This window comes from Cherax quadricarinatus, chromosome 13 (genome assembly GCF_038502225.1).
Source record: "Cherax quadricarinatus isolate ZL_2023a chromosome 13, ASM3850222v1, whole genome shotgun sequence".
Taxonomy (NCBI): domain Eukaryota; kingdom Metazoa; phylum Arthropoda; class Malacostraca; order Decapoda; family Parastacidae; genus Cherax; species Cherax quadricarinatus.
This window is the reverse complement of record NC_091304.1, coordinates 24512472-24532471: the sequence shown is the minus strand read 5'-3', so window position 1 is coordinate 24532471 and position 20000 is coordinate 24512472. Positions and strand designations below refer to the sequence as shown.

The following is a 20000-nucleotide window of genomic DNA, read 5'->3' as shown; positions in this document are numbered from 1 at the left end:
GTAGTAGGGTGGTAGACAGCAAGGGAGGTACTTCCGTCCTACCAAGTGAGTGTAAAATGGAAGCCTAAAACTGTTTTACATGATGGTAGGATTGCTGGTGACTTTTTCCGTCTCATAAACATGTAAGATTTCAGGTACGTCTTGCTACTTCTACTCACACTTAGGTCACACTACACTTGCATGTGCAAACATGTATATATACACACCCCTCTGTGTTTTCTTCTACAGTGGAACCTTTGATTGCACTATGTGCAGAAAGAGGTTGGGTAATAAGTAATACATATTTTATGAAAAAGAGGATTAATAAGTATACAAGGTATGATAAAACACACAATGAAAGTAGTTTGTTAGAGTATGTATTGGTGGATAAAAGGTTGATGGGTAGGCATCAGGATGTACATGTTTATACAGGGCAACTGATATATCGGATCATTATTTAGTTGTAGCTACAGTTAGAGTAAGAGGTAGATGGGACAAAAGGAATATGGCAACATCAAGTAAGAGAGAGGTAAAAGTATATAAACTAAGGGAGAAGGAAGTAAGGGTAAAATATAAGCAACTATTGGCAGAAAGGTGGACTAGTGCAAGTATGGGAAGTCCGGGGGGGGGGGGGGGTGAAGAGGGATGGGATAGTTTTAAAAATGCAGTATTAGAATGTGGGGGCATAAGTTTATGGTTACAGGAGGGTGGGTGCAAGAGGAAAGAGGAGCGATTGGTGGAATGATGAACTATAGGGTGCATGAGAGAGAAAAAGGTAGCTTATGAGAGGTTTTTACTAAGCAGAAGTGATGTAAGAAGGGCAGAGTATATGGAGAGTAAAAGAAAAGTGAAGAGAGTGGTGAGAGAGTGCCAAAGGAGAGCAAATGATAAGAGTGGGAGAGGCACTGTCAAGAAATTTTGTTGAAAATAAGAAAACGTTTTGGAGTGAGACAATAAAGTTAAGAAAGCCTAAGGAACAAATACATAGATTTGTCAGTTAAAAACAGAGTAGGGGAGTTAGTTGATGGGGAACCAGAGGTATTGGGTAGATGGCGGGAATATTTTGAGGAACTTTTAAATGCCAATGAAGAAAGGGAGGCAGTAATTTCTTGCACTGGCCAGGGAGGTATAACATCTTTTAGGAGTGAAGAAGAGCAGGATGTGAGTGTGGGGAAGGTACGTGAGGCATTACGTAGAATGAAACGGGGTAAAGCAGCTGGAACTGACAGGTTCATGACAGAAATGTTAAAAGCAGGGGGGATATAGTGTTGGAGTGGTTGGTGTTTTTGTTTAATACATGTATGAAAGAGGGGAAAATACCAAGGACTGGCAGAGAGCTTGCATAGTTACTTTATGTAATTAGAAGAGACAAAAGAGATTGTAAAAATTATAGGGGAAGAAGTTTACTGAGTTGTAGGTAGTAGGGTGGTAGACAGCAAGGGAGGTACTTCCGTCCTGCCAAGTGAGTGTAAAATGGAAGCCTGAAACTGTTTTACATAATGGTAGGATTGCTGGTGACTTTTTTCGTCTGATAAACGGAAGATTTCAGGTACGTCTTGCTACTTCTACTTACACTTAGGTCACACTACACTTGCATGTACAAGCATGTATATATACACACCCCTCTGTGTTTTCTTCTACAGTGGAACCTCAAATTTCGAACTTAATCCATTCCAGGAGCTAGTTCTAAATTTGAAAAGTTTGAAAAGCGAAGCAATTTTTCCCATAAGAAATAATGGAAATACAATTAATCCGTTCCTGAAACCCAAAAATATTCACAAAAAAAAAAAAAAAATTATAGAGATTAATTATAGTTTTACATACACACAACAAATATGTATTAATAAATTTAAATAAACATATAAAATAACATTTTTACTTACCTTTAGTGAAGATTGGTGATGGCATCTGGAAGATAGGGAGGAGGAGAGAGGGAGTTGGGGTTAGTGTTCGGAAAGGGAATCCCCCTCCATAAGGACTTTAGGTATCAAAGCCTTCACTGGCGTTACTGCCCTTCTCTGTCTTTTAATGCCACTAGGACCAGCTTGAGAGTCACTGGACCCCTGTCTCACAAAATAACTGTCCACAGTCCTGTTTCTGGTGCCTCTTTAAGATTTCCCTAAAATGGGACATAGTTTTGTCACTGAACTTGTTGCAAAGATGGCTTGTTTCAGCTTGCTCAGGGAGGTACTTCTCCACAAACATTTGAACATCATTCCACTTGGCACAAATCTCCTTAATCACTGAAGAAGGCACCTTATCCACTCCCTCTTCCTCCTCCTCTGAAGCAAGTTCCTCAACTGAGGTCTGATACTGTTGCAGATGAAGCTCTCTCAGCTCTTCAGTGGTTAGCTCTTCCCTGTGGTCCTCCACCAACTCTTCCACATCCTCGCCACTCACCTCCAGCCCCAGGGTGTTCCCCAATGCCACAATAGAGTCCACAACAGGCAGAGGGTCAGCTGGGTCAGGGTCAAGGTCAGGGTCATCCTCAAACCCTTCAAAATCCCTCTTTTGGACACAACTGTCTCCAAGCAGAGTTCAAAGTCCTGGAAGTCACTCCCTCCCAAGCCTTACCTATAAGGCTTATGGAGCTGTAGATACTGAAGTGATTCCTCCAGAACTCTCTTAGGGTCAACTTAGTGTCTGTGGTCACTTCAAAGCACTTTTCAAACACTGCTTTTGTGTAGAGTTTTTTGAAGTTAGAAATGACCTGCTGGTCCATGGGCTGGAGGAGAGGAGTGGTGCTAGGAGGCAAGAACTTCAATGTTATAAAACTGAAGTCCCTAGACAAGAGGTCTAATAAGTTTGGATGAGCAGGAGCATTGTCCATTAACAGGAGGCACTTGAGTGGCAAATTATTGTGTAGGAGGTATTTTCTCACACTGGGGCCAAACACTTCATGGACCCACTCTTTGAAAATTTGCATTGTGACCCATGCCTTATTATTTGCTTTCCGCAAGACACATAACTTGTTCTTTATGACACTGTTTTTCTTAAACACTCTGGGATTTTCTGAATGATACACAAGTAAAAGCTTCACTTTAAAATCACCACTAGCATTAGCACAGAATAAAAGAGTTAGCCTGTCTTTCATAGGCTTGTGTCCTGGGAGTGCCTTCTCCTCCTGAGTAATGTTAGGTAAGACACATATGCAACAGTTAGACAACTTTATTCCGAAACGTTTCGCCTACACAGTAGGCTTCTTCAGTCAAATACAGAAAGTAGGCAGGAACAGTAGAGATGTGAAGACGATGTAATCAGTCCATCACCCTTAAAGTCGTAGAATTTGAGGTTGTCAGTCCCTCGGCCTGGAGAAGTTCAGTTCCATAGTCAGGAACTATCTGAAGATCAAGCAAGCAAACAAGTTTAGGTAAGATCCCAATGGGATGAGCGGGGAAGACGGGACTGGTGAAGAATAGCTCTGGAGAGGAGTGTCCTTAGTAAGAGAAATAGAGCCAGGGCTTAACCCAGCAGCTAAGGCGATCGTGGGGCAGACTTGAGAACAGGAATAGCAGGGACTGTTGCATTGAACTTGTGGTAGTTGAAGTCTTGAATCTTGAGTAGCTGGCAGCAGGCTAGGTCACATCAGAGGGTAGAACACATATGGGAGTTATAGGAGTAACTGAGGAGGCCTGCCTGCCTTCAATTTTCCGGAATCCACACCTTCAGAAGACATCCTCAAGATCCTTCCCAATGTCATGAACTTTACTGCACCTGCAGACCTGTCTCCTGCCCAAGCAACTGCTCCTGTAACTTCTATAACCACTTCCACCGCTGACAACGTTGATCAAGTTGCCTCAGCCACCGTCTCCCACCTCTCCCAGCCTGCTGTTACACAACCATTACACCTCACAGCTGCTCCTGTCGAACCTCAGTCACCTGCTACCACCATTGTAGATTCTCCCAGTGAATCCACTCCAGAAGAGGAAGATAACGACGACTCCAGTAAACCCTCATGGGAAAACCTTACCTTTTACACTTCTCCTTCAAATACTGACACCATGACCTGTACTGAACTCTATAAAAGCCTTGGTGCTGGAACAGTCAAGTATGCATGTGAATCACCGCTTCACTTCACACTCACCCAAGTTCTTGAGTTCATCAAGCCTCTACGTTTCACCTTCAGCAACAAGGCTAAATTATACCACCTATCTAGAAGCAGCTTCAAAAAGTTCGAAAATGGCTCCATTGCTAACCTGCCTCCTCAGTTACTCCTATAACTCCCATATGTGTTCTACCCTCTGATGTGACCTAGCCTGCTGCCAGCTACTCAAGATTCAAGACTTCAACTACCACAAGTTCAATGCAACAGTCCCTGCTATTCCTGTTCTCAAGTCTGCCCCACGATCGCCTTAGCTGCTGGGTTAAGCCCTGGCTCTATTTCTCTTACTAAGGACACTCCTCTCCAGAGCTATTCTTCACCAGTCCCGTCTTCCCCGCTCATCCCATTGGGATCTTACCTAAACTTGTTTGCTTGCTTGATCTTCAGATAGTTCCTGACTATGGAACTGAACTTCTCCAGGCCGAGGGACTGACAACCTCAAATTCTACGACTTTAAGGGTGATGGACTGATTACATCGTCTTCACATCTCTACTGTTCCTGCCTACTTTCTGTATTCGACTGAAGAAGCCTACTGTGTAGGCGAAACGTTTCGGAATAAAGTTGTCTAACTGTTGCATATGTGTCTTACCTAACAACCTGTCGGTATTGTATACCATTTTGATGTTCCTCCTGAGTAATGTAGGTCCTCTTTGGCATTTTCTTCCAAAACAGGCCTGTTTCGTCACAACTGAACACTTGTTGGGGTTTTAATTTTTCAGTGTCTACGTAAACCTTAAACTATTGTACAAACTTCTCAATCGCCTGTTTGTCTGAACTGGCTGCCTCACCATGCCTTACAACATTGTGTATGCCACTACGCTTCTTAAATCTGTGAAACCAGTCTCTGCTGGCCTTAAATTCACTATCAACACTGGTTCCAGGAGTTTTCTGTACCAGATCAGCATGCAACTTCCTTGCCTTTTTGCAAATAATTGTCTCTGAAAAACTATCACCAGCCATTTCTTTATTCTTGATCCACACCAGCAACAACTTCTCAACCTGATCAATTGTCTGTGGTCTTTTTTTGGTTAGCATATTACCACCTTTCGCAATATCAGCTTCCTTGAATTGTTCTTTCTTTGCCAGGATAGAAGCGATGGTCAACTTGTTTTTCCCATACATCCTGGCAATCTCACAAGTTTCACACCACTCTCATACTTCTGTATTATTTCCTTCTTCACATCTATGGTGTTTCTCACTTTCTTTACCACAGGGGTACCACTAGCAAGTTTCTTTAGGACCTTCTTCTTTTTTCTTTCAATGCACCAGCCATATCCCACTGAGGTGGGGTGGCCCAAAAGGAAAAACTAAAGTTTCTCCTTTTAAATTTAGTAATATATACAGGAGAAGGGGTTACTAACCCCTTGCTCTCGGCATTTTAGTCGCCTCTTATGACACACGTCTTATGGAGGAAGAATTCTGTTCCACTTTCCCATGGAGACAAGAAGAAATAAACAAGAACAAGAACTACAAAGAAAATAGAAGAAACCCCTGAGGGGTATGTACATATATGCTTGTACACATATGTGTAGTGTGACCTAAGTGTAAGTAGAAATAGCAAGATGTACCTGAAATCTTGCATGTTTATGAGACAGAAAAAAGGACACCAGCAATCCTACCATCATGTAAAACAATTACAGGCTTTCATTATATACTCATTTGGCAGGACGGTAGTACCTCCCTGCATGGTTGCTGTTTACCAACCTACTACCTAGTTTCTTTGGGACCATGGTAGCTTATTTCACAGTCCCACAAGCACTAAACACAATGAAATAATCGTAAAATGTTTGATTGAGAGCGTAGGTTAGTGTTCACTCAAGCATCAACAAAGCCAGACTGGCTCAAGGCGCCTGTGCGGGGACACGGACAGAGCAGGTTGGCGGACAGGTCCAGTACCCAGCAGTTCAAAAATAGGGGCGGGTTCAATAATAGGGACAAAGCTGGTTCGAAAAAAGTGGTTGATTTTCGAAGAGTTCGAAGAGTTCTTGTTCTGGTTTATTTCCACTTATCTCCTTGGGGAAGTAGAACAGAATTCTTTGTCCGTAAGCCATGCGTGTCATAAGAGTCGACTAAAATGCTGGGAGCAAGGGACTAATAACCCTTTCTCCTGTATACATTACTAAAGTTAAAAAGAGGTACTTTTGTTTTTCTTTTTGGGCCACCCTGCTTATGTGGGATACAGCCGGTTTGTAGAAAGAAGAAGTTTACTGAGTATACCAGGTAAAGCGTACAATAGGGTTATTATTGAAAGAATTAGAGGTAAGACAGAGAGTGGGATTGCAGATCAGCGTGGCTTTAGAGTGGGTAGGGGATGTGTAGATCAAGTGTTTACATTGAAGCATATATGTGAACAGTATTTAGACAAAGGTGGGAAAGTTATGAATTTAGAAAAGGCATATGATAGAGTGGATAGGGTAGCAATGTGGCAGATGTTGCAAGTGTATGGAATGGGTAGTAAGCTACTAAATGCTGTCAAGAATTTTTATGAGGATAGTGAGGCTCAGGCTAGGGTATGTAGGAGAGAGGGAGATTACTTCCCAGTAAAAGCAGGTCTTAGACAGGGATGTGTAATGTCACCATGGTTGTTTAATATACTTATAGATGGGGTTGTAAAAGAAGTAAATGCTAGAGTGTTGGGGAGAGGGGTGGGATTAAATTATGGGGAATCAAATACAAAATGGGAGTTGACACAGTTACTTTTTGCTGATGATACTGTGCTTTTGGGAGATTCCAAAGAAAAGTTGCAAAGGTTAGTGGATGAGTTTTGGAGGGTGTGTAAAGGCAGAAAGTTGAAAGTGAACATAGATAAATCAAATGATTTAGATAAAGAAAAACTGGATATCACATTGGAGAGTGGGAGTATGGAAGAAGTGAAAGTTTTCAGATATTTGGGAGCTGACTTGTCAGTGGATGGGTTAACCATAGAAGTGATGAAGGAAAAAAGGTGAGTAGTGTGTTGAGCTATCTGAGGGGATAAAAAACGTTATCCATGGAGGCAAAGAAGGGAATGTACGAAAGTATAGTGGTACCAACACTCTCATATGGGTGTGATGCTTGGGTTGTAAATGCTGCGGCGAGGAGGCAGTTGGAGGCAGTGGAGATGTTGTGTCTGAGGGCAATGTGTGGTGTATTATGCAGAGAATTCGGAGTGTGGAAATTAGGAGGAGGTGTGGAGTTACTAAAAGTATTAGTGAGAGGGCTGAAGAGAGAGAGAGGTACATGATAATATATACCTGGAAGGTACTCGAGGGCTTGGTTCCAAATCTGCACACTGCCATAACAACATACTGGAGTGAGAGATATGGGAGGAAGTGTAAAATAAACCCAGTGAAGAGCAGGGGTGCTGTAGGGACAATAAGGGAACACTGTATCAACATCTGGGGTCCCAAACTTTTCAACATCTTACCAAGGATATCAGAAACACTGCTGAAACAAGTGTGGAAGCCTTCAAGAGGAAACTAGACAAGTATCTTCACCAGGTGCCAGATCAACCAGGCTGTGATGGATATGTGGGGCAGCGGGCCTCCAGCAGCAACAGCCTGGTTGACCAGGCAAGCACCAGACAAGCCTAGCCCATGGCTGGGCTCGGAGAGTAGATAAACTCTTGAAACTCTTCAAGGGTATATCAAAGGAGTTGTTGAGGTGGTTTGGTTATTTAGTAAGAATGGAACAAAATAGAATGACTTGGAGAGTTTATAAATCTGCAGGGGAAGGAAGGCGGGGTAGGAGTCATCCTAGAAAAGGTTGGAGGGAGAGGGTAAAGGAGGTTTTGTGGGAGAGGGGCTTGAACTTCCAGCAAACGAGCATGAGAGTGTTAGATAGGAGTGAAAGGAAATGAATGGTTTTTGGGACCTGAGGAGCTGTTGGAGTGTGACCAGGGTAATACTTTTTGAAGGGATTCAGGGAAACCGGTTAGCCAGACTTGAGTCCTGGAAATGGGAAGTACAATGCTTGTACTTTAAAGGAGAGGTTTGTGATATTAGCAGTTTGGAGGACATCTGAACTGTCATAGCTGGGCACCCCTGCCCAGCTATGATTATGTATGAGTGATGGTGAAAGTATTGAACGATAATGAAAGTATTTTTTCTTTCTTTTTGGGCTTTTCTTTCTTTTTAGGTCACCCTGCCTCGGTGGGAAACGGCCGATGTATTAAAAAAAAAAAAATTGCACACACATTTTCATCACTACTATTTTACACTTACAGTTGGCTTATAATATGATATGACAGAGTGGATAGGGGAGCAATGTGGCAGATGTTGCAAGTATATAGAATAGATGCTAAGTTACTAAATGCTGTAAAGAGTTTTTATGAGGAGAGTGAGGCTCAGGTAAGGGTGTGTAGAAGAGAGGGGGACTACTTCCCAGTAAAAGTAGGTCTTAGACAGGGATGTGTAATGTCACCATGGTTGTTTAATATATTTATAGATGGGGTTGTAAAAGAAGTAAATGCCAGGGTATTCGGGAGAGGGGTGGGATTAAATTATGGGGAATCAAATACAAAATGGGAATTGACACAGTTGCTTTTTGCTGATGATACTGTGCTCATGGGAGATTCTAAAGAAAAATTGCAAAGGTTAGTGGATGAGTTTGGGAGTGTGTGTAAAGGTAGAAAGTTGAAAGTGAACATAGAAAAGAGTAAGCTGATGAGGGTATCAAATGATTTAGATAAAGAAAAATTGGATATCAAATTGGGGAGGAGGAGTATGGAAGAAGTGAATGTTTTCAGATACTTGGGAGTTGACGTGTCAGCGGATGGATTTATGAAGGATGAGGTTAATCATAGAATTGATGAGGGAAAAAAGGTGAGTGGTGTGTTGAGGTATATGTGGAGACAAAAAACGTTATCTATGGAGGCAAAGAAGGGAGTGTATGAAAGTATAGTAGTACCAACACTCTTATATGGGTGTGAAGCTTGGGTTGTGAATGCAGCAGCGAGGAGGCGGCTGGAGGCAGTGGAGATGTCCTGTCTAAGGGCAATGTGTGGTGTAAATATTATGCAGAAAATTCGGAGTGTGGAAATTAGGAGAAGGTGTGGAATTAATAAAAGTATTAGTCAGAAGGCTGAAGAGGGGTTGTTGAGGTGGTTTGGTCATTTAGAGAGAATGGATCAAAGTAGAATGACATGGAGAGCGTATAAATCTCTAGGGGAAGGAAGGCGGGGTAGGGGTCATCCTCTTAAAGGTTGGAGGGAGGGGGTAAAGGAGGTTTTGTGGGCGAGGGGCTTGGACTTCCAGCAAGCGTGCGTGTGCGTGTTAGATAGGAGTGAATGGAGACGAATGGTATTTGGGACCTGACGATCTGTTGGAGTGTGAGCAGGGTAATATTTAGTGAAAGGATTCAGGGAAACCGGTTATTTTTATATAGCCGGACTTGAGTCCTGGAAATGGGAAGTACAATGCCTGAACTCTAAAGAAGGAGTTCAGGATATTAGCAGTTTGGAGGGATATGTTGTGTATCTTTATAGGTATATGCTTCTAAACTGTTGTGTTCTGAGCACCTCTGCAAAAGCAGTGATTATGTGTGAGTGAGGTGAAAGTATTTTCTTTTTGGGGATTTTCTTTCTTTTTTGGGTCACCCTGTCTCGATGGGAGATGGTTGACTTGTTTAAAAAAAAAAAAAAAAAAAAAAAAAAAAACTGAACTCTTAAACTGTCCAAACGGAGATCTATGTTTACTTGCATAGCGCTCTTTTATCAACATTTTTTTTTTTATATTTGAAAATATGTAAAAAAAGTAGATCTACTTTTGTAGCACTACGAATTTGAACGTCGATCTGTTTGGACCGTTTAAGGGTTAAAATTAAGAAAAAAACAAAAAAAGTAGATCTACGTTCGGAGCACTACACGAGTGAATGTAGATCTACGTTTGGACAGTTTAATGGTTAAGGAAAAACATGGATTCTAATAATCATGAATAAATTTAAGTTTTGTTAAATAATACAACATACATACAGGAAAGCTTCATAAATTTCTACCATAATTAAAGCTAGTTAGATTCATTACATATTAAATTGCAACTTCAGTACAGCGTATAATTTTTAATTATAAAAATAATTTATAAAAATTATCTCATGATTGTGAATTTACAATGGAAAAATATAAAGATGAATGCTGTTCATAAAAGTACACCATCAATAATCAATAACTTAATGAGTCTACAGCCTGTAAAATTACGACCGAGTGAACATTCTGAGATATTTTATCTAAGATTCCCAGATGCTGAAATGGATGAAAATGTAACACATACTTGTATATTTTAACATCATGCTATGCTCCAAGACATAAAACTCACCTACTCCTTTTTCTTGAGAGAACTGGCAGCCCATCGTTGCCCAACCAACCTGCATGACTCCCTTTGTCCCGAGCATCAGCTCGTACTGCCACTTAGCTGTAAACACAGAGTCAACATTTTGAAGAACCTCAAAAATATTTTCACATTAGCTACATATTACTGTCCTGATGAACCGAGAGTCCAAAAAAAGTTTTTAACAATGAAAAGAAGATACAGCAGATCATTTTCATAAAGCTCTGAAGACTTAAAAAAAGTACAGTACTGTACAATAATTTCAAACATAACATGTAATGTTTTCTTTTAAATATAATTTTATTTTAATATAATTTTTATAATTATCAACTTTAATGAATAATAATTCATGATTATTACCAATGAATTATCTTAACTATTATATTGCATATAAAAAGACTTTACAATTTTATTGCATCTAATAACTGAAGTAAGTTTTTAATGATATTAATAATGACTGCCAAAACAAATAATATATCCTCACATAAATATTTCTTAGCTAAAGACTTGACCAGATATTTTTTTTAACTCACTAGGGTGACCCAAAAAAGAAGAAACACTTTCACCATCAATCACTACATCACTGCCCTGCCAGAGGTGTGCTGATACTACAGTTCGGATGCCCCTCCAAACTGCTAATATCTCCAGCTCCCCCTTCAGAGTGCAGGCACAGTACTTCCTAGCTCCAGAACTCAATTCCTGCTAACCGGTTTCCCTGAATCCCCTCACACTCCAACAGCTTGTCAAATCCAAAAACTATTTGCTTTCACTCACTCCTACCTAACAGCCTCACACATGCCTGCTGGATGTCCAAGCCCTTTGTACACAAAACCTCCTTTACCCCCCTCCCTCCAACCTTTCCTAGGGTGATTCCTCCCTCACCTTCCTTCCACTCCATATTTATGCACCCTTCATGTCATCCTATTTAGCTTCATTCAAAATATTGAAAGCAAGAAGGGTCTAAACAAGAATATTAAATAAATGCAATGCATTTCCAGTAAATAAAGAAATTGAATTTGCATGTATACTTCATTAATAATTGATTCCTAAGCTCCAGCAACAGTAACTAATACACATATATTAATAAAATATTAGGAAAAAGATTCTACTTTGAGCAATTAACTTAAAAGAGTTCCCAGAGCAACACTAAAAGAAAAAAAAAGGAGCATATAAATGTATAAAAAGATGTGCTAACCTTTATACACACAGGTGTTGGCACGTATGGTTGAAAAATTATCCTGAGAATTGAGTCCTAATCGATCATGATTGAATGAAAAACTTCCAACACAACTTTTCAAGTCAAACTGTACTCGATGTGGTCCAAGTCTGCCTTCAGGGGACCAAGGTGGAACAGGCTGTATATAACACAAGGAAATGGTAAGTGGTATAAGATCAGTAATCTTAGTACAGTGAACCATGTAGGAAGAGTGAGTGAGTGAATGTGTGTGTGTGTGTGTGTGTGTGTGTGTGTGTGTGTGTGTGTGTGTGTGTGTGTGTGTGTGTGTGTGTGTGTGTGTGTGTGTGTGTGTGTGTGTGTGTGTGTGTGTGTGTGTGTGGTGTGTGTGGTGTGTGTGGTGTGTGTGGTGTGTGTGGTGTGTGTGGAGTGTGTGGAGTGTGTGGAGTGTGTGGAGTGTGTGGAGTGTGTGTGTGGAGTGTGTGTGTGGAGTGTGTGTGTGGTGTGTGTGGAGTGTGTGTGTGATTTCGAGTGTGAGTGTGTGTGAGTGTGTGTGTGTGTGTGTGTGTGTGTGTGCATATATATACAGTAGGGTCCCGCTTTACAGCGTTTTGCTTTACGGCATTCTGCTATTACCGACATTTCAAATTATGACCAGAACCCAAAATACGGCTCCCCCCACCTGACTTTCCAATACAGTCACCGTGCCCTACCTGGTTTGTTTACATTCTCCATGAGCTCCGTGAGCACCGAGTCTCTCCACTATGTCCGGAAACTTACGAAAATTTCAAGTGTTTTTAAAAGTTATTTCATATTGTATTTTTTTTTTTTTAATGAGTTGGCCATCTCCCACCGAGGCAGGGTGACCCAAAAAAGAAAGAAAATCCCCAAAAAGAAAATACTTTCATCATCATTCAACACTTTCACCTCACTCACACATAATCACTGTCTTTGCAGAGATGCTCAGAACACAACAATTTAGAAGCTTATAAGTAAAAAGATGCACAACATATCCCTCCAAACTGCTAATACTGTATCCTGAAACCCCTCCTTTAGAGTGCAGGCATTGTACTTACCACAAAGCCTCCCTTACCCCTTCCTTCCAACCTTTTCAAGGACGACCCCTGCCCCGCCTTCCTTCCCCTACAGATTTAAATGCTCTCCATGTCATTCTACTTTGATCCATTCTCTCTAAATGACCAAACCACCTCAACAACCCCTCTTCAGCCCTCTGACTAATACTTTTATTAACTCCACACCTTCTCCTAATTTCCACACTCCGAATTTTCTGCATAATATTTACACCACACATTGCTCTTAGACAGGACATCTCCACTGCCTCCAACCGCCTCCTCGCTGCTGCATTCACAACCCAAGCTTCACACCCATATAAGAATGTTGGTACTACTATACTTTCATACATTCCCTTCCTTGCTTCCATAGGTAACATTTTTTGTCTCCACATATACCTCAATGCACCACTAACCTTTTTTCCCTCATCAATTCTATGATTAACCTCATCCTTCATAAATCCATCCGCCGACACGTCAACTCCCAAGCATCTGAAAACTTTCACTTCTTCCATACTCCTCCTCCCCAATTTGATATCCAATTTTTCTTTATCTAAATCATTTGAAACCCTCATCACTTTACTCTTTCTATGTTCACTTTCAACTTTCTACCTTTACACACACTCCCAAACTCATCCACTAACCTTTGCAAATTTTCTTTAGAATTTCCCTTAAGCACAGTATCATCAGCAAAAAGCAACTGTGTCAATTCCCATTTTGAATTTGATTCCCCATAATTTAATCCCACCCCTCTCCCAAACACCCTAGCATTTACTTCTTTTACAACCCCATCTATAAATATATTAAACAACCATGGTGACATTACACATCCCTGTCTAAGACCTGCTTTTACCGGGAAGTAGTCTCCCTCTCTTCTACACACCCTAACCTGAGCCTCACTATCCTCATAAAAACTCTTTACAGCATTTAGTAACTTACCACCTATTCCATATACTTGCAACATCTGCCACACTGCTCCCCTATCCACTCTATCATATGCCTTTTCTAAATCCATAAATGCAATAAAAACTTCCCTACCTTTATCTGAATACTGTTCACATATATGCTTCAATGTAAACACTTGATCTACACATCCCCTACCCACTCTGAAATCTCCTTGTTCATCCGCAATCCTACATTCTGTCTTATCTCTAATTCTTTCAATTATAACCATACCGTACACTTTTCCTAGTATACTCAGTAAACTTATTCCTCTATAATTTTTACTATCTCTTTTGTCCCCTTTCCCTTTATATAAAGGGGCTATACATGCTTTCTGCCAATCCCTAGGTACCTTCCCCTCTTTCATACATTTATTAAACAAAAATACCACCCACTCCAACACTATATCCCCCCCTGCTTTTAACATTTCTGTCATGATCCCGTCAGTTCCAGCTGCTTTACCCCCTTTCATTCTACGTAATGCCTCACGCACCTCCCCCACACTCACATCCTGTTTTTTTTCACTCCTAAAAAATGGTATACTTCCCTGGCCAGTGCATGAAATTACCGCTTCCCTTTCTTCGTCGACATTTAAAAGTTCCTCAAAATATTCTCGCAATCTTCCCAAAACCTCCATCTCCTCGTCTACTAACTTTCCTACTCTGTTTTTAACTGACAAATGCATTTGTTCTCTAGGCTTTCTTAACTTGTGTAACTCACTCCAAAATTTTTTTCTTATTTTCATTAAAATTTCTTGACAGTGCCTCTCCCACTCTATCATCTGCTCTCCTCCTCTGCTCTCCTCATCTGCTCTGTTTACCTTTCTTTTACTCTCCATATTCTCTACTCTTCTTATAACACTTCTGCTTTGTAAAAACCTCTCATAAGCTAACTTTTTCTCTTTTATCACACCCTTTACTTCATCAATCCACCAATCACTTCTCTTTCCTCCTGCACCCACCCTCCTATAACCACAAACTTCTCCCCCACATTCTAATACTGCATTTTTAAAACTATTCCCTCTTCAAAACCCCCACTACTCATGCTTGCACCAGCCCACCTTCCTGCCAATAGTTGCTTATATCTCACCCGAACTTCCTCCGCCCTTAGTTTATACACTTTCACCTCCCTCTTGCTTGTTGTTGCCATTTTCCTCTTTTCCCATCTACCTCTTACTCTAACTGTAGCTACAACTAAATAATGATCCGATATATCAGTTGCTCCTCTATAAACGTGTACATCCTGGAGCCTACCCATCAACCTTTTATCCACCAATACATAATCTAACAAACTATTTTCATTACATGCTATATCATACCTTGTATATTTATCCTCTTCTTCATAAAATATGTATTACTTATTACCAGACCTCTTTCTACACATAGCTCAATTAACCCTTTCAGGGGTCCACAGGCCCTCTCAGAGACTTGTTCTCAGGGTCCCCGAAATTTCAAACAAAAAAAAATTATTTTTTCTTATGAAAAGATAGAGAATCTTTTCCCGATCATAATGACACCAAAAGTATGAAATTTGATGGAAAACTTACGGAATTATGCTCTCGTGCAGTCTCGACGATGTTTATGCATCGGCGATTTTGCCCACTTTGATGCCTATTTTCGGCCAATTCCAATGTACTAGTCGACAAGAATCATAACAATTTCGCTAGAACTCCATTTTTTCTATCGAATGAGCACAAGAAACCACCAATTTACCGATTTCAACTATCCAATACAGTGGTCAGAATTTAGCAATTTTGCCAATTTCACACAAATTTCAAAAGATACCAATTTCCAAATAGGGTCCAGAATAAACAAGAAAGACATTCCTGGCACTAAAATAACATTTCCTCTGTTCATTAGTCATGTCCCCAGGCCCCTCTTACATTTCTTTTGCTTTCCACTTTGAATTTTTATTCTAACAAAAAATAGAATATTTACTGTTATGCAGACTACTGCATTAGTGTAGAAATGGTATAAATAATATCAGCGCACTTGTGAAAGAATATTAGACTCACCAGTTTAAGTGTATTGGACGCTTAGCATGATTTCTTTACTTTTGAACTTTGGTAAAAAACGAACATTTCTGCTACTTTGAGCACAATTTCAAGGTACTTTTCTTTGTAAAACCAGTCAATATCATCTCAATTTTTGTAATATGTCTTCCATTCTATACAATGAGACCAGGAAAACTAGAATACAACAATAAATACCATACGAAAATATAGTGCAAAGTCGCTGTTTTAATCCAAAAACATTGTCAAAGTTTTTTTTTTTTTCTCATTATGCACTGTGTGCTGCAGGATTTTTTTTATACTGCACACACTGACCACATAGACCCATTCTTTCATATGTAGGCCTACCAGCTTTCTCTCACTAGATTTGAAGGCCCTAGAATTTATGAGTACTAGTACGTCATGGACCCTGGTGCGTAAGCCGTACTAGTACGGCCGAAACCCTGAAAGGATTAAAGGCTCCCCATTTTCATTTACCCCTGGCACCCCAAATTTACCTACTACTCCCTCCACAACATTTTTGCCCACTTTAGCATTGAAGTCCCTAACCACCATTACTCTCACACTTGGTTCAAAACTCCCCACGCATTCACTCAACATTTCCCAAAATCTCTCTCTCTCCTCTACACTTCTCTCTTCTCCAGGTGCATATACGCTTACTATAACCCACTTTTCACATCCAACCTTTATTTTGCTCTACATAATCCTTGAATACATTTATTGTCCCTCTTTTCCTGCCATAACTTATCCTTCAACATTATTGCTACTCCTTCTTTAGCTCTAACTCTATTTGAAACCCCTGACCTAATCCCATTTATTCCTCTCCACTGAAACTCTCCCACCCCTCTCAGCTTTGTTTCACTTAAAGCCAGGACATCCAGCTTCTTCTCATTCATAACATCCACAATCATCTCTTTCTTATCATTTGCACAACATCCATGCACATACAGACTTCCCACTTTGACAATTTTCTTCTTCTTATTGTTTTTAGTAATTATTACAAGAAAAGGGGTTACTAGCCTAATGTTCCCGGCATTTTAGTTGACTTTTACAACACGCATGGCTTATGGAGGAAAGATTCTTATTCCACTTCCCCATGGATATAAAATGAAAAGTAATAAGACCAAGAACTATTAATATAAAATCAAAGAAAACTCAGATGAGTGTGTATAAATAAACATGTACATGTATGTGTAGTGTGACCTAAGTGTAAGTAGAAGTAGCAAGACGTACCTGTAATCTTGCATATTTATGAAACAGACAAAAGACACCAGCAATCCTACCATCATATAAAACAATTACAGGCTTTCGTTTTACACTCACTTGGCAGGACGGTAGTACCCCCCTGAGTGGTTGCTGTCTACCAACCTACTACCTTTATTGTATATACATATACTTTGATAATTATACTCATGTATACCTGTACCTAAATAAACTTACACACTGCGCTGGCGTGCAGGTACACATTAAAATCACCAAGAGTGTCTTATGTTTCGAGACCCCATATTAATAATGATGATAATAACACTCAATAATAATCACTGAGTCTCACTAAATGTCATATATATATTGTTAATATACACATTTTCATTAATCCATCTATGAAATTTTTTCAAAATTCGATAATAAACATGATACCTAACATAAAAACATAATAAATACACTTCACAGTAGAATGAATTAACATAAATATGAGATGTGGTAGCCAGACGACTTGCATGAGCAACAGCAAGTACAGTGGACCCCCGCATAACGATCACCTCCGAATGCGACCAATTATGTAAGTGTATTTATGTAAGTGCGTTTGTACGTGTATGTTTGGGGGTCTGAAATGGACTAATCTACTTCACAATATTCCTTATGGGAACAAATTCAGTCAGTACTGGCACCTGAACATACTTCTGGAGTGAAAAAATATCGTTAACCGGGGGTCCACTGTATAACGTTTTCTCTAGTCCAACATCAGAGAAAATGTGTATACTATAATATTATTGGGGGTAGCTGTAGAAAATTATTCCTCTCGTATGCCTTCACTCAGAGCATCATTTCTTTTGAAAATGGTGTTACATGAGAATAGGAGTCATTCTCTTTATTTATTCTACGGTATCAACGTGGAGACAACTTGTACACAATGTAACTTGTACATAAACCACATGCGTTCGCCTGGTTTGTTTACAAAACTTCATGCCTGTCCTCTCTCGTGTACTCATTCTCTCTCTCTCTCTCTCTCTCTCATTTATTCGTATCATCTCGTTTACTCACCTATGACCCTACATTAAGACTACAAATATTTTAAGGTAAGTAATGAGTGAACTGTATATGCATTTTATTGCTCTGGGATGCTTTAAATGTCATAGATTATGTGTGGGAGGGGTGGCCTGGTATGATAGCCTGGCTGGCTACCATAAATACCGCACTTGATTTCTTACAATAAATACTGCTTATCTCACCCTACATTAAGACTAAAAATATTTTAAGGTAAGTAATGAGTGTACTATACTATGTTTATTTTACTTTTTTATTGTTTTTTAATGCCTAGTTCTATTTCTAACTTAATATATGTTACTGTAAACTTGTTATCTAGTATGTATTTCTTCCTCTTCTTTCAACAAACCAGCTGTATCCCACCAAGGCAGGGTGGCCCAAAAAGAAAAACAAAAGTTTCTGTTTTTAAATTTAGTAATCTATACAGGAGAAGGGGTTACTAGCTCCTTGCTCCCAGCATTTTAGTCACCTCTTACAACATGCATGGCATACAGAAGAAGAATTCTGTTCCACTTCCCCATGGAAATAAGAGGAAATAAACAAGAATAAGAACTAGAAAGAAAATAGAAGAAAACCCAGAGGGGTGTGTATATATATGCTTGTACATGTATGTGTAGGGTGACCTAAGTATAAGTAGAAGTAACAAGACATACCTGAAAATTGCATGTTCATGAAACAGAAAAAAGGACACCAGCAATCCTACCATCATGTAAAACAATTACAAGCTGTCGTTTTACACTCACTTGGCAGGATGGTAGTACCTCCCTGGGTGGTTGCTGTCTACCTACCTACTACCTGCAAGTATTATTATTATTGTCACAGTTGCTCTTTGCTGATGACACTGTGCTCTTGGGAGATTCTGAAGAGAAGTTGCAGAGGTTGGTGGATGAATTTGGTAGGGTATGCAAAAAGAAGAAAATTAAAAGTGAATACAGGAAAGAGTAAGGGTATGAGGATAACAAAAAGATTAGGTGATGAAAGATTGGATATCAGATTGGAGGGAGATAGTATGGAGGAAGTGAATGTATTCAGATATTTGGGAGTGGATGTGTCAGCAGATGGGTCTATGAAAGATGAGGTGAACCATAGAATTGATGAGGGGAAAAGGGTGAGCGGTGCACTTAGGAGTCTGTGGAGACAAAGAACTTTGTCCTTGGAGGCAAAGAGGGGAATGTATGAGAGTATAGTTTTACCAACGCTCTTATATGGGTGTGAAACATGGGTGATGAATGTTGCAGCGAGGAGAAGGCTGGAGGCAGTGGAGATGTCATGTCTGAGAGCAATGTGTGGTGTGAATATAATGCAAAGAATTCGTAGTTTGGAAGTTAGGAGGAGGTGCGGGATTACCAAAGCTGTTGTCCAGAGGGCTGAGGAAGGGTTGTTGAGGTGGTTCGGACATGTAGAGAGAATGGAGCGAAACAGAATGACTTCAAGAGTGTATCAGCCTGTAGTGGAAGGAAGGCGGGGTAGGGGTCGGCCTAGGAAAGGTTGGAGGGAAGGGGTAAAGGAGGTTTTGTGTGCGAGGGGCTTGGGCTTCCAGCGGGCATGCGTGAGCGTGTTTGATAGGAGTGAATGGAGACAAATGGTTTTTAATACTTGACGTGCTGTTGGAGTGTGAGCAAAGTAACATTTATGAAGGGATTCAGGGAAACTGGCAGGCCGGACTTGAGTCCTGGAGATGGGAAGTACAGTGTCTGCACTCTGAAGGAGGGGTGTTAATGTTGCAGTTTAAAAACTGTAGTGTAAAGTGCCCTTCTGGCAAGACAGTGATGGAGTGAATGATGGTGAAAGTTTTTCTTTTTCGGGCCACCCTGCCTTGGTGGGAATCGGCCAGTGTGTTAATAAAATAAAAAATACTAATATGGCATCCTCAAGACCAATAAGACACTCTTAGTGATTTTAATGTGTACCTGCATGTTAGCACAGTGTGTAAGTTTATTTAGGTACAGGTACACATAAGTATAATTATCAGAATATTTATAAAACATGACATAACTTTAAAACAATTGAAATTTTGGAAGATTTCTAAACATAATGGAGAGACGCGGTGCTCACAGAACTCACGGAGAATGCAATCCGGGTGGGATGTTCTGACTGTATTAGAAAGTCAGGTGGGGGAGCTGTATTGCAAGTTTTGGTCATAATTTGAAATGT

The 20000-nt window shown here is 40.2% G+C and overlaps 1 protein-coding gene across 4 annotated transcripts in view; it reads right to left on the bottom strand.

The window, feature by feature from the left end:
- Window positions 1-20000, bottom strand: part of LOC128688516 (Kip1 ubiquitination-promoting complex subunit 1) — a 152971-nt gene that overhangs the window by 121437 nt on the left and 11534 nt on the right. For all 4 annotated transcript variants that reach the window (XM_070084592.1, XM_070084590.1, XM_070084593.1 and 1 more), the window contains exons 5-6: window positions 11580-11739; window positions 10373-10468 (exon numbers count right to left, since the gene is read on the bottom strand). In XM_070084592.1, coding sequence (XP_069940693.1) covers window positions 10373-10468; window positions 11580-11739 — 256 coding nt within the window. The remainder of the gene's footprint in view (window positions 1-10372; window positions 10469-11579; window positions 11740-20000) is intronic.